Source organism: Didymosphaeria variabile (assembly GCF_027946475.1).
Source record: "Didymosphaeria variabile strain IMI 356815 chromosome Unknown scaffold_6, whole genome shotgun sequence".
NCBI classification, from domain to species: Eukaryota; Fungi; Ascomycota; class Dothideomycetes; order Pleosporales; family Didymosphaeriaceae; genus Didymosphaeria; species Didymosphaeria variabile.
The window spans coordinates 272,108-286,316 of NW_026611625.1; the positions used below are offsets into that span (position 1 = coordinate 272,108).

Consider the following 14,209-nt stretch of genomic DNA (forward strand, 5'->3'; position numbering starts at 1 on the left):
TGAACCATCGGCAATGTCTCTCCAACCCCAGGCCGCCCCACTTTATCCGGCAATCTTCTTCCCATGACTATCTACCTTTCGGTACTTTCCTCGCGTAGGAAACCATGCTAAACGCTGCGGACGTTCTTTCTAGAACATGTACCGAAGTGTCGCTCGGCGCCCGCCGCACGTGGGTCTCGGCTAATACCGATCTGCGATGGCGGATGGCGCAAGTCCGCCTTCATGCATCGAGTTTACCCCAGATTTGCAGCCGCGTTAGGACAGACGGGGGTAAACATCCTGGAAGCATCCTGGTAAACATCCTGGTTTGAAAGGCTTGATGGGGAGAGAGGTGGATGGTGCTGGTGCACGGCCGAGGGTAGAACACGTTAGGACCTGGGTAAGGCTTACTAGGGCATGCGGCTCTTTGCGAAGGATATGCGGGATCGAGTTTACCCCAGATTTGCATCCTGATTGGGACGGACGGGGAGGACAACATGGTTCGAATGGATCGATGGGGAGAATCGTGGATGTTGTTGGATACACCAATCAGAGACACCCATCGAGCTCGAAGTAGCCCACTGATTGGCTGCTCAATGACGTGACCGAGAAGCTTTTGGCCGCACGGAGGTAGTCGCACGGCCCACGTTAGAACCTGGGTAGGGCTTAGTAGGGACTGCGGCTCTTTACGAAGGCTATGCGGCTGTGCTTCAAGAGGGACAGGTGCCATGGGATGGGGAGGTCGGATGATGATGGTGTCAGTGTGCCTGAAAGGTTCGCCCACGGTAAAGCCATTGCGATTGCGGTTATTGTTATAATGAGAGGGTGCTCTCGATACTCGGGGTTTGCAATCTTTTGCGCTTTGCATGTCTCTTAGACGAGACGTCTACCTGATGACTACATTTGTGTGCCAGAGACTGAACTGGAGAACAGAGGATGACAGTTCGTGTGCAGCTTCGAAGATGCGAGTAGACTACCTAGATCGTCAGATATGGCGCGGAGAAGACGTTGTCATTCCAAGGTACTTGATCTGACCTATCCTTCTAAGATGGATTGCTGATTTCGATTAGACCAAATGCTGGAAACAGTCACATCCCACTCAAAATCAGAGACACAGGCTCCCATTATGGCCCGAGGAGATCCACATGGGCACACCAAGAGCAGCGCACTATGCAGCGCAAACAACGAAGAGCTACCTCGCCCATACAACCAAACCACATGATACATCTCAAGACGCCAAAGGTACCACCAGACTGCCGTCCATCGAGGTCCAGACCAACCCGAACAAACAAATTGATCTTCTACTTCACTCTTCTGGCGTTGCTCATCCACCTCCCAATGACATCCGCCTCACCACTCGCCATCTCCGCCGCCCACATCCATCTCCACAACCGACAAGCCATCCCCGACGCAACCGGAAACACAGGCAACGTCCCCGCGCCCATCAAACCCTCACTAGCATGTCCGCCTCCACCCCAAAAATCACCCTCCCAACCACATCTTCCTCCCTCCCCACACCCACCACGACCACAACACCGCCCGCAGACCCAACCAGCAACACCAAAACCAACACCCCCAACCCCACCCCGCCCGCTGAAGAACTCCGCCTCACACCCACCTCGCCCCTCCTCTCCCCGCCGCTCTTGCAGGCATCATAGCAGGCTCCTCCACCTTGCTCCTCCTCCTGATCGCCCTCGCCATCTTTATCTTGCGCCGGCGCCGCAAGCCCGAAATAAAAGAAATTCCGATCCGCCGCTCGAAACTAGGATCCTTACTGCGTCACCGCATGTTCAACTCGCCCTTGCCCGCGTCGCAGAGCCCATCACGGGATTCCTCCCGCGCAGATTCACGCAGCTCTTCGCGAGCGAGTTCGCGCTCCTCGAACCGCTCGTTCACAGGGGAGAAACGGAAGGGCCCTCCCTTGAGCAAAGACACTATCAGCCGGCCTAGGCCTACTACTTCGGGATGGGGAGAAGGAAAGGCGGAGATGCTGAGTGTGCCGCGGGCGGCGTTTATGGCGAGCGAGAGGAGAATGTAGAGAGGGATGGGGGCGAGAGGTGGGTTGGGGGTTGGGGGATTAGTGGGCCGAGGCCTGTGAGGCCTGTTAGTGCGGAGCCGTTGGGGAGGCTGAGTGGGATGGGGATGGGGATGGGGTATTTGAAGTAGGGGGTGGGTGAGATGCGGTGGATTCAAGGCTGGATGGGATGTATAATGTGTGTTGGAGCAACAGAAGACTGCACCAGATCATACTTTTACGTTAATCTGGAGATTGGCTGTTAATCACATCTTTACTGGCTATTTCAAGCTCTCTTTTCTGCGCTTTTTGCACATGTATCCGATGCGGTCGTGAGCTACCAGGTCGACCACGTCAAACAGGTCCCCAATCTACATTGCGTGAACTCGTGTATCTCGGTCCTCAGTTTCGCACCCAGCATCATCAGTTGATACCTCCTCTCCTAGCCTCCTCACTCCTCCCCGCCCCATTATACGCAACCAAATTCGCCGACCCCTTAGCATCCCCAACCCTCCCCGGAACCCCAACCCCAACACCCTCGCTTTAACCTTCTCCGCGCTCATCGCCCCCTCAAGACCCCTAACATAAGACACCAGCCCAGCAACATGCGGCGCCGCCATCGACGTCCCAGACAGCACCTGGATCGCATCATCACTCGTCCGATAACTGCTCACGATGCCCGTCCCCGGCGCAAAAATATCCACCGCAGGTCCGTAGTTAGACCCCGACGTACCCCCATACCTCGAATTATCCCTCTGCAAGTTCCCCACGCAGATAACCTCCGGCGATCGCGCAGGCGACACGAGCGACGCGTCGCGGTTCTCGTTTCCTGCGGCGACGACAGCGAGGACGCCTTGGGCCCATGCGGCGGTGATGGCTGCGTCCCAGGCAGCGGAGGCCGCGCCGCCGAGAGACATGTTGATGACGGCGGTGCTCGTGCGGTTTTTCGCGACGATGTCTTTGGCGGCCCAGGTGAAGCCGTCGAGGACGACGGACATTTGGCCGGAGTTGCCTTCGAAGATCTTGACTGCGATGACGGTGGCTTTTTTGGCGACGCCGTAGGTTTTGCCGGCCATGATGCCTGCGACGTGGCTGGGGACGGTCAGTGGGTTTGGAGAGAAAAAGGGTCGTGGGAAGGGGGAAAGGCGTACGTTCCATGGCCTGAGTTATCGGTGTTTATGTCGTTGACGGCGTTGTAGCCCCAGACTGCGCGGGTGCCTTCGAACTCTTGATGTGTGATGCGGACGCCTGTGTCGACTGCATAGTTGTAGTTGCCCTGTCCGGCGCTGGAATCGTAAATGTAGTCTGTGGCATCTTTTGTGCGGGAAGAGATAGCAGCGAGGCCCCAATTCTCAGTGTTGCTTTCTAGTTACTATTAGCGCATTATAATTTCGTCGAGCGATCTAAAGGCTTACGAGTGACGAAGTCAAAGGTAGTCATGATAGTGTCCTGTTCGATTCTGAGCACCTATGCATTGATTAGGCTTCCTCACGTCATACAAAGGTCTGTAACAGCTACCTCTGGCAACCCCTTCAGCTCCTCAATCGTCGCCGCGTCAAAAGACCCTGCGTAGCCCTTGAAAGATCCGAACCCATACTGTCGCTCAACCCCTCCGGAATCTTGCTCCGTCACATCACGCCTGGCTACGTTGCGAGCGTGAATCTCGCGCACCTTGACGAAATGCGACGCAACAGTAGCGACATCGGCATCAGGCTGAAGCGTAATTATCCACTTTCCAGGAACGACCTGACCAGCGACAGCCGTGGACACGGGTGCCGCCTGTGCAAATGAAACTGCTGCTGCCACAAAAGCAAAGAACCGGATAAGAGACTGCATGGCGGGTGGGCACTACGTCAGGTACTTCCAGTCCAGGTGGAAACACATCCTTTATAAGACCCCGTGGATCCACACACAGTACTGAGAATGAGGCTGCGTTCATACCTCAGGTAATGCCTCGCAGTGACAACAAGCATCTCTTGTCCTTTCTTGACTTCAGCCAGGCGCAGGAGCGGCTCCGATTCGCATCGCATATGAAGCCAAGGAATCATTAATAATATCCGGGGTCGCCAATCTACATTACGGTAGTTCGTGTGTATGATAGATTGCTTATCCCTGGATTGGGTGGTGGATAGGGATAGGCGAGGATGGTTAAAGGCGAGTGTGCTTACAATCCGGATGAGTCCAGTTTATCCTGGCGTCGCTCAGTTCGCGCCCAGCGCTGACCTCCCGGCGAACGTGCTGCACTGTACCGCGAGGCACACCATACTGTTAGTAACGGCTCGGAGCTTTGGCAGATTCTCCTGCGTAGCTAAGATGAGGTGTCTCGCGTTACCGTAGCCTATCATGTGCAAGCGACCGAAAGAGGTTGACAATATACATAGCCAAAACAAAAAGCGTTTTGGAATCGTGTCAGTATACCAATTTGGTAAGAGAGACACCAGGATGGGAACACGATTCAGTTCTTCAATCAATCTCCACATTCAAAACAGACATTAAGAATCTAACATCCTCTACTCTATTTTCGTCGCCTGTCTCCACGCTCACGCGCCCATAACAGCATCCTTTATCACATTAGTACATCGTTCACATAATAGGTATACAGGGCACTTACCCTCGCAATCCGATAAAGCGGCCTAATCCCCGTCCAGTACTCAAACTGCTTAACCCCCTGCCCAACGAGTACTTCCAAACCATTCACCGTGTCCCACCCTGCTTCGGTCGCAAGTTTGATCAACTCGGTGACTGCGGGCTTGTACGCCATCTCAAGCAAGATCCTCTTGCCTCCCGGTGGTCGACTGCCAATGGGCGCCTCTGCTTCCGCTTTCTCATTCTGTGCTTTTGAAAACAATGCGTCGAGGGTCTCCTTTATGGACGAGTCAATCGGCTGATCTGCAGGAATAGTTCCAATGGCGACGGTTGGTATGCGCTCAAGATCCGCAATGCTCGCAGCATTGATGATCTGGATATTATAGTCTTCGGGGAAAGCCTCGCGCAGGGCGGACATCTTCTGAGGGTTGCGGCCCACGAGGTAGATCGGGGAGTACTGCATTTCGTGGAGTGCGTAGATGGCTGCGCGCGATGTGCCTCCTCCACCGATGACGAGGCCAGCTTGGAGCCCTGCACTGCCCTGTGCGCCGGCATTACGCAGCACGAGCACCATCCCGAGGTAATCCGTGTTGCGGCCGACGAGCTTGGTGACTTCTTTACCTGATTCATTAATCTCGGTCACTGGCACAATGGTGTTGAGGGCGCCGATAGAATCAATTTCAGGGCCCACGCTGTCGAGGAGAGGGCGGACATCTTGCTTCAAAGGTATAGTGACTGAGGCGCCACCAAAGTCTGGACTGCGGATAACTGCTTCGAGATCCGCAGCGTTCGTCGTCTCATGGATGCCGTAGGAGTGCGGGAGGCCAGTCTCGCGGAAGAGCGTGTTGTGCATTGGGGGCGAGCGGCTTTGCTGGACTGGACTTCCAAAGATACAGAATTTCTTAGGTGTGATTTCGCCCATGAGGGTGAGTCCTCGTCGGATCTCAGTCGCGGAAAGCTGGCCAGGTGCCGTGGCAGAAGGAAGAAGAGGATGAGAAACGGGCGTCATGAAGTTGTTGAGTATGCGACTGAGCTTGCCATGTTCGCCCATGTTGATGGCGATGACGGGCACAGGATGCGAATTCTCGGCCCAAGCTTTGAATTCTGCAAGCGCGAAGTTGTCTTGGAGACTCTTCGCAATGCCGACCAGCTTGATGACGTCGCCATATTGCAAAGCGCGGTTGTAGAAAGAAATCCAAGAGCCGTTGCTCCAGGAGAGCTGACCTTGCGGATCATGATGTGAGGCGATGATCCTGCTGAAGCCACGATTTTCGGAGACTTCACGCAGAATCTCTTCAGGCATCGTCATCTCCAAATCGACGAACTCGACGCCCAATCTAAGTGCGGTGCTGTATAGAAGCTGAGCATGGTCGTACGCGTCGTCGGGGAACTTTCCGCCTTGGGCTTTGGTTCGTAACGTGAAGATCAGCGGCAAGGTTGTTCTAGTGCGCAAAAGGCCCACCTGGTCTACAACAAATTCGAATGATGGTAAACCCTCCGAACCATCAGGATCTTCTAGCAGATCTACGCGGAGCTCGACAGCATCCGCACCGACCACTATCTCTGGCATCTTCTCAAGCCAAGGCTGTATTTGTGGTGCCGAGAGGCAAACGAAGAAGGACTGTTTCCTCTTCTTCAGCAATTGTAATGATGTATTCTTTCCGAAGATGAGGTCAAGAAACCTCGAGAAGTCTTCAAGAGTGTTTGCTAGACCAACAGAATCCACGCTTTGCATGTGGAACTGATAGTTGCTGCATTCAAGAAACCAAGGTCTCCGTCGAAGCCAGACACCCCTCATATCTTCGACGTATGCAGGTCGTGTCTTGTCCATTTGGAGAAAACTCATGATCTTTTCGATATCACGAGTGACAAGCAGCACGATGCCACCGTCCTTCTGATAGTCGTTGAGAACGTTACGGGCCGCTTCGGTCTCGACAATGCCACCTCCACATGCGAGGACGTGGCCAGTGCCCTTTTCCTTTACGGCTTTTTCCAGAAACTTGAGTTCCTCATCTCGGAATCCATCCCATCCCTTGGTCTTGATCAGATCGGGGATAGTCATGGAAACATGCTCTTCTAAGGCCGTGTCGAGATCAACGAAAGGCCAGCCCAGGTAGCGAGACGCCCATCCACCGGTGGTGGTCTTACCGGCACCGCGCATGCCAATAACGATGATGGACTTTGTGGGCTTCTTTCCCCCGTAGTGGGTATCGCGAAGAACTCGCGGCTGCTCCACACCGTCAAGTTCAGCTTTGAAGAGCTGGTGAAGAATATCCCAGTACCCAGGCCAGGTCTTCCCGGTACACTCCTTCTCGAGGATGAGGACGGGCTTGGGTGCGACGAGAGACAGAACCGCGAAGCTCATTGCAACTCGATGATCATCGTAGCAGTGGATACCAACTTGAGGCGCATCGAGCTCATAGCCACGGCCGTCGACCTCAATTCCGTCGTCGAACTGCCTACAGGTAATACCAAACTTGGCAAGCTCATCTTCCATGGCCTGTATCCGATTGCATTCCTTGACACGCTGGTTTGCAATGCCATAGATGCGGGTAGTAGCATTGTTACCATTCGAGGATGCCACGGCGGCCAAAACTGAGGCAGTAAGGAAAGCATCTGTCATAGGCTCCATGTCGATTTCTTTGACCGCTTTCAGCTGGCCTCGTGGAGGTCCTGTTACAGTGGTCGAGCTTTCGCTCTGTTCCACCGTGCAGCCCATTGGCCTAAGCACTTCGACGGCGAATCGCGCATCGCCCTGAAGGGAACCAGAGCCGATGTTAGGTACGGTACACGTGGTTCCTGTGATGGCCGCAATAGCAAGCGGATATGTAGCTGAGCTAGCGTCGCTCTCGACTACGTATTCTGCAGGGTTCGTGTAGGCCTTGTTTGGAATGTGATAGGTGTTTGCTTCAGTCTGTGACTTCTCGACCTCTACTCCGAAGGTAGCCATCATCGCGATAGTCATGTCAATGTAGGGCTGTGAGATGGGCTTGCCACCTACTAAGCGCAACGTGACGGGCTTCTTTGAGTATGGAGCGCACATCAGGATCGATGAAACATATTGCGAAGATACGGTAGCCGCTAGCTCGATGTCGCCGGTGAACTCGCGCTCCCCAGACGCTGCGCCGTAACCACCGCATGCCGAAATGCGCAGAGGCAAGCTGCCCTCTTTCTCTTGGAAATCCACGTCAATTCCCATTGAGCGAAGTGATTTTACAAGAGGGCCAATCGGTCGCTCTTTCATGCGGGCGTTGCCTGTCACAACAGTAGACGTGATGCTCCCCGAAGGATCAGCGAGCGCAACAACAGATGTCAAAAAGCGAGATGCAGTGCCGGCATTTCCGAGGTAGAGCTCATCATCGGTGGCTTTAAGGCTACCACCGGTTCCAGTGACCACTAGCTCTTTGCCATCGTTCTCCCATGAGAAGGTCGCGGCCTGTAGGCGGGCAAGCGCGTCCAACATGACCTGGGTGTCGTCCGAGTGCAGCAAGTTTGTGATTCGGCAAGATCCGGAGCCCAACGCAGCCAGTACAAGTACACGGTTCGAGATACTCTTCGATCCAGGAGGAGAGCATGTCACGTTAGAGTCGGAGGGAATGCCGGGGTGGACGAGAATGCTGGGTGACAAAGCTATTTTGATGTCTCGGTCCGCGACTGAACTCGCCTTCTTCTCATAGGTCCTGCCGATACCAGACAGAAGCACAACCTTCTTTTGCGAGCCTGAATTCTTCTTGTCCACGGCCATGATTTTGATCAGCTCGTCCACCGGGCAGTGCTTGTTAGCAGACCGCTTGCGCACAGTCTTGTCGGCGAGAGAGGTAGGCAGTCCGTAGCTCGCAATGCATTTCGACAAGCGCGCTACAGCGGATGGATCTAGGACACCCAGGTATCTGGCTAGCTCCGCCTCTTTGACCATGCCTATTGCCACGGCCTCTCCGTGGAGGATTTGAGGTGTGAGAATGGCTTCCATGGCGTGTCCAATTGAATGGCCAAAGTTCAGCAGGTTGCGCAAGCCGCCTTCGCGCTCGTCTGCCGACACCACTTCCGCCTTCACCCGCACTGATCCAAGCACGATGCGCTTTAGTATACCGGCTATGTCGTCGAAGTTTCGTCGTCCGTTTTCGATCTTTTGGTCAACCGCGTGTAGAATCGCCTCGGCGTTGCCTTCGAGGGCGGTGAATTCCTCCTCGTTCCATATAGCGGCAGTCTGGCACGTTCAGCATGTTATTGTTGCAGAAGTTTTTTACACTACCTACCTTGACGACCTCAGCCATGCCGTTGATGATCTCCCGCTTCGGCAACGACTCCAAGAAGCGCAGGTCCACGTATATGCGCTCAGGCTGCCAGAATGCACCAACCAAGTTCTTGCCCGCAGGCGTGTCGATGGCCGTCTTGCCGCCAATTGACGAGTCCACCATGGACAGCAGCGTCGTTGGCACCTGCACGAACTTTATTCCTCTCATGTATGTCGCCGCCACAAAGCCAATCATGTCCCCGATGACACCACCGCCCAGCGCTATTATGACGGTGTCGCGCGTGCATCCTTGCGATAACAGCCAGTCTTCTACCACGCCTTTAGTCGACCGTGATTTGGAGTTCTCGCCGGGTGGGATCTGGTATGTGAGGAGTCGCGGTGCAGGTGAGACGGCCGAAGCTTCGCGGTTGAAGCTCTGCTCAAAAGCGGGGATGTAGAGCGGTCCGATGTTGGTGTCGGTAATCAGCACATACGTCGACGAGGGGATTGCCGTAACGAGATCGTGCGCGACATAGTTCTGCCACAGGCCGTAGTCGACTACGATCGAGTCCTTGCCTAGAATCTTGACCTTTGTGGGCTCAGCGCCGCCGTTGATCGCCATGATGGCGGCGGGGTCAAGTGCTGCGTATTGCCAGATATAGGCCCGTCACACGCCAATTAAGTAGTGAAGACGCTCAGCTAGGCAGTAGAGGCGATTGTGTGTGTTAGCAGCTTTTCGTTAGCATCCTATTGCAGTTGCGGTGCTGCGTGAGTCAGGCGGCAGAATAATTTTGGGTGAATGCAGCTACGAAAGCGCGGGGTTCACCGCCTTCCGCTTCGGGATTTCACGGCGATGTCGGAGGTGCATTCATCCAGAAATCGCTACTACACCACATCCGCTTACACACCTCACCGTCAAATGCAGCAAGACTTGCCTGTTGGCCTGTGAAGCAGGATTATAACATCTGCCTGCCATGCTCAGGCTCAGGGAATCGGCTTCATAGCCTACCAGATCGGCTCTAGCTGTCCCAGGGCTGCTCCAGTTATGCAACACCAGCGACACGTCATGTGCTGGCAAATGACGGTTTGCCCGGTCTCTGTATACGATGTCTAGTCGTAAGGCTTCTGTACAAAAGTGCTCTGAAGTTTTCGTCTGGCCGCTTTCCGCTCTGTTGGCGTCGGGCTAAAGGTAGGCATCGCCGCGATGACTGTACTGACTGCAGACTACACCAGCAATCACGCTTACAACCCTGCAATAAGTGCTACATCCATTATTGGGAGATAACTGTCCATTCGGTCTCCTAGAATTAGAGATTTTGATGTCTTTTAACGTTCTGTCGCAAGATCAGCGTCTCTACCACGCTCCACTCCGCACCTGGGTGAATGCCTAATGTGCTCCATTCCTCGTTCTCTCTTCATCGCTCGGCGGTAAGTCTTGATTGGCGTGTGCCTTGCAGCGCTCTACTTCTGCCGAGGCTATATACGTCTTTCGATCTTGATCCCCGCCGAGTCGGAGCATTTCCATCGCAAATGCACCAATGATAGCGGCTTTCCGATCTTGGTCAATTTCGTCACCTCCAAAGTTTCCCCGGATTTGCAGCTTTCGCTCGATTTGATGATGGCGAAGTGTGGGGCCCCATAATATTTATCACTGCTGAGACACTCGCGATGGAATTGCGAAGTGACAGGCGGCTGCGGTTCACCATACTACAACGTCCATTATGCGTTTCTCAGCAATCGCTTGCTCAGCATTACTCGGCCTGATTCATGCCAGTCCGCTGGCCGGGAACAGTCTCGACGCTAGAGCAGCTACCTTCACGAACCCAGTACTTTGGGAAGATTATCCTGACCTTGAGGTCATTCGCATTGGCGATGTGTTCTACTATTCGTCTTCAACCTTCGCCTTCTCACCAGGTGCTCCTGTGCTGAAGTCCTACGATCTCGTGAATTGGACGCCTGTCAGTCATAGTGTACCCACATTGAACTTCGGCTCCAAGTACAACCTTACGAGTGCGACAGACCGTGCGTACGTCCAGGGTATCTGGGCCAGCAGTCTCCGCTATCGCGAGTCCACCGACACTTTCATGTGGATTGGATGTGTCGAATCGTCGAAGTCCTACCTCTGGACAGCGAGCGGCACCGGAGCGAAGAGCAACAATGGCGAGGTGGCGAACTGGGATTGGAAGGCTACTGCTTCAGTCAATAAATGCTACTACGACTGCGGCTTGCTGGTGGATGATGACGATACAATCTATGTCGCCTATGGGAGCACCAACATCATGGTTGCTCAACTCAACAAGGACGGCACTGCAGAAGTCAAGTCGCAACAGGTATACACCGACGGCACGTACATCGAGGGCTCCCGCATGTACAAGATCAATGGATATTACTATATCTTCGTCACCAAGCCTGCAACTGATGAGTGGGTTCTCAAGAGCAAGAGCCCGTGGGGTCCCTACGAAATGAAGGTCCTCGTGCAGAGCATCGCCGGACCATTGGCGAATGCAGGAGCTTCGCATCAAGGCGGCATCGTCGGCACCAAAGACAATAACTGGTACTACGTTGCCTTCATGGATTCTTTCCCCGGTGGACGCATCCCCGTTGTAGCACCCATCACATGGTCTTCGGACGGCTGGCCCTCGCTCGTCAAAGACAGCAGCGGCGCATGGGGCAAAACCTATCCCTTCCCCGTGTCAACCAGCAAAACTGTCCCGCCGCCCACCGGTACAGACAACTTCCAGGGTACCTCTCTCAGCCACGAATGGGAGTGGAACCACAACCCCGACACCACCAAGTTCAAGCTTCTCGGTGGCTCGACCGGCGGCCTGCAGCTGTCCACTGCCACCGTAACAGACGACCTCTACACTGCACGCAACACCCTCACGCACCGCATCATCGGTCCAAAGTCCTCGGGTACCTTTCGCATCGACATCAGCAAGATGGCCGACGGCGACCGTACCGGAGCAGCCCTCTTCCGCGACAACATGGCGTACATTGGAATCCACCGCGAGGGCACGACTGACAAGCTCGTATACGTCAACAACCTCAGCATCGATCTGAACAACTCCTGGAAGACCAACGCAACCGGCACAGTCGCAGCGAGCACAACGCTTTCTGCGGGTACTACCGAGGTCTGGCTAAAGGTCCAGGCGGACATTACGCCTGCGTTCAACACGGCGACGCAGAGGACGACGACATTTTGGTATAGCACTGACGGGAGCAAGTTCACGCAGCTAGGCAGCGCTTTCAAGATGACGAATGATTGGCATTTCTTTACCGGGTTTAGGTATGCGGTGTTCAATTTTGCGACGAAGGCGCTGGGCGGGGTGGTGCAGGTGAAGAGCTTTGCTATGGAGAAGGTTGCGTAAGTGGTGAAAGGATCTATTTGGATTTCTGAAATGTGAGTGTAGCAGCTCAGTAGTTCTCGGATACAAGCACCCTCGCTAGTCTTCCAGTCACGTGTAGGGTTGATATCCATATGAATACGAAAGATCCAGTTTGTTTAATTTTGGATACCATGTGTAAGGCATCCACATACCCAGCTTACATAGCTAGACCTCGAGACACTTCGATCGTGAAGCACAGGGGACTATAGGATGGTGTCTCTGATATCAAGTAGCACATGTTCTAGCATGATCCCCCAATCTCCAGGTCCATAGCGCACAAGTTGAATTTCTATGAACTTCACCTATCGCAATACTTTCACTATGTCCAAGGTTTCCTCAATCTGCATTCTTCAGTATGTGTACCTAAAATCAGGGTGCGCATTGCCCAAGTCGTCGATAGACTGCTCTGCAAGAGCGCCATACTCCGCCGCAAACTTCCCACTCTCCTTTTTAGCGTTCAACCTTCCAATCCACCAAAGCGTGATAGCCGCCGTCACACCTGCCACTCCAGCCATGCACGCACTCACAGTCAGACCCTCCCGATAATATGGCGGATCAACATAAATCTTGTTCCCAATGATGCTGAACGCCTGCGCGCAAATGTTCGTGAGCGCAATACAACTTGTCCTGTAACTGTAACCAGGGAAGTTCATCGCTAGCCAGACCACGACGAGCATCAGGCAAGGGTATAAGGCAGCGGTGAGTAAGCATGTCCCCGCGAAGCGCACACTCGCGTTGGTTGAAGCGAGCAGCATGGCGAAGCCTACGAGGCTGACGGCGCAGTTCACGACGACGAGGAGGCCGCGTCGGCCGGTGCGGTCGGCAATTTGGGCGCAGAGGATGATGTTAACGAAGGCGCAGGCGTAGACGATGGAGGACATGAGCTGGGCTTGTTCGTCTTTCCAGCCGAGACCGTCGAGAATGGGAGGGAGAAAGTTGCTGAGGCTGGAGGTGGTGATGTGGACGCAGCAGTTCATGAGGGTCAGGAGCCAGAAAAGAGGATGGAGGAGGACTTCGAGCACGGCCTGGAGGAATTAGCATCAGGACTGATATGGGTACTTGATGGAGTGCGTTACCTTCACTTTGATCTTTGACGATCCTGTATTGTGGCTGGCTCGGCTCCGTTGTATGACGATCTCCTTCTCCTTGTGACTGAAAATCCAGCGTACAGTTTCAGGCGTACCGGGCAGTAGGGCGATAACGACAAAGCCCCAGCCTATGGGTATAACACCCTCGATGAGGAAGATCCAGCGCCAGGCTCGCCAACCGTTCTTTCCTTCAAGATTGACCTGGATTTGATGGCCGATGATGCCGTTGAACGCGCCTGCCAAGGCCGAACACCCATCAAATACCGCCCCACGAGTAGCAAGCTCGTTGTATCGGTACCAAAAGGATAAGTAGATTAGTGTTCCCTGAATGAAGGCTTCCGCGCTACCAACCAAGAACCGTAAAGCCATAAGAGCACCCGCGGTTTTGGCTGCTACTAGACACGTTGTGAACACACCCCATGCGATCACAGCACTACCGAACTGAAGCCATGTTAAACGTCGCTGTTCAGGGCATAGAAGAAATTGCACTAACCTGATATGACGGACCAAACTTCTTTATCAACATCGTCCCAGGAATTTGAAAAACAATGTATCCGACAAGGACCATGATGGCGAGATCCGAATATTGCTTAGCGTTTAAATTCATTTCATCGCTGAGGCCGGCAACTTCTGCATTGCCCAGGTCCGATTTGGCCTTTGTCTTGTTAGCTTGGATCTTGATATTTCGCGATACGTGTTACCATTTGTGATAGAAATTGAACCGACGTTAGGAGTGGTAAGATCGTAAGATCGAGCTTCCAAAGGATGCGACGCTCGACGGCAGGATCAATTGGAATATCGTTGCCTTCTCCGTAGATTGGAGCTTGACTCCCCTCGGTGGATATTGTTTCCATCATGTGGGCTTTGGGCTGCTCAGCCGGAATGTCCATAACTGAGCGATCCTGATGGCTGAAAGCCGTGA

The 14,209-nt window shown here is 54.0% G+C and overlaps 4 protein-coding genes across 4 annotated transcripts; 1 reads left to right on the forward strand and 3 right to left on the reverse strand.

Moving 5' to 3' along the window:
* Positions 1–1,758: 1,758 nt before the first annotated feature.
* N0V89_008028 (uncharacterized protein) lies at positions 1,759–3,829 on the reverse strand (the record flags this gene model as incomplete). The annotated part of the gene is made up of 5 exons (XM_056216787.1): positions 1,759–2,071; positions 2,504–3,085; positions 3,145–3,358; positions 3,409–3,460; positions 3,512–3,829. 5 exons carry the CDS (start codon positions 3,827–3,829, stop codon positions 1,759–1,761), a joined length of 1,479 nt encoding a protein of 492 aa, XP_056068343.1.
* Positions 3,830–4,533: 704 nt separating this feature from the next.
* On the reverse strand, positions 4,534–9,435 carry ARO1 (3-dehydroquinate dehydratase (3-dehydroquinase); the record flags this gene model as incomplete). Its single annotated transcript, XM_056216788.1, has 3 exons — positions 4,534–4,554; positions 4,605–8,786; positions 8,836–9,435. The coding sequence occupies 3 exons, from the start codon at positions 9,433–9,435 to the stop codon at positions 4,534–4,536; spliced, it is 4,803 nt and encodes a 1,600-aa protein (XP_056068344.1).
* Positions 9,436–10,534: 1,099 nt separating this feature from the next.
* N0V89_008030 (uncharacterized protein) lies at positions 10,535–12,181 on the forward strand (the record flags this gene model as incomplete). Its single annotated transcript, XM_056216789.1, has 1 exon — positions 10,535–12,181. One exon carries the CDS (start codon positions 10,535–10,537, stop codon positions 12,179–12,181), a length of 1,647 nt encoding a protein of 548 aa, XP_056068345.1.
* A 368-nt stretch (positions 12,182–12,549) lies between these two features.
* Positions 12,550–14,144, reverse strand: N0V89_008031 (uncharacterized protein; the record flags this gene model as incomplete). The annotated part of the gene is made up of 4 exons (XM_056216790.1): positions 12,550–13,224; positions 13,276–13,749; positions 13,781–13,942; positions 13,989–14,144. 4 exons carry the CDS (start codon positions 14,142–14,144, stop codon positions 12,550–12,552), a joined length of 1,467 nt encoding a protein of 488 aa, XP_056068346.1.
* Between the last annotated feature and the right edge of the window lie 65 nt (positions 14,145–14,209).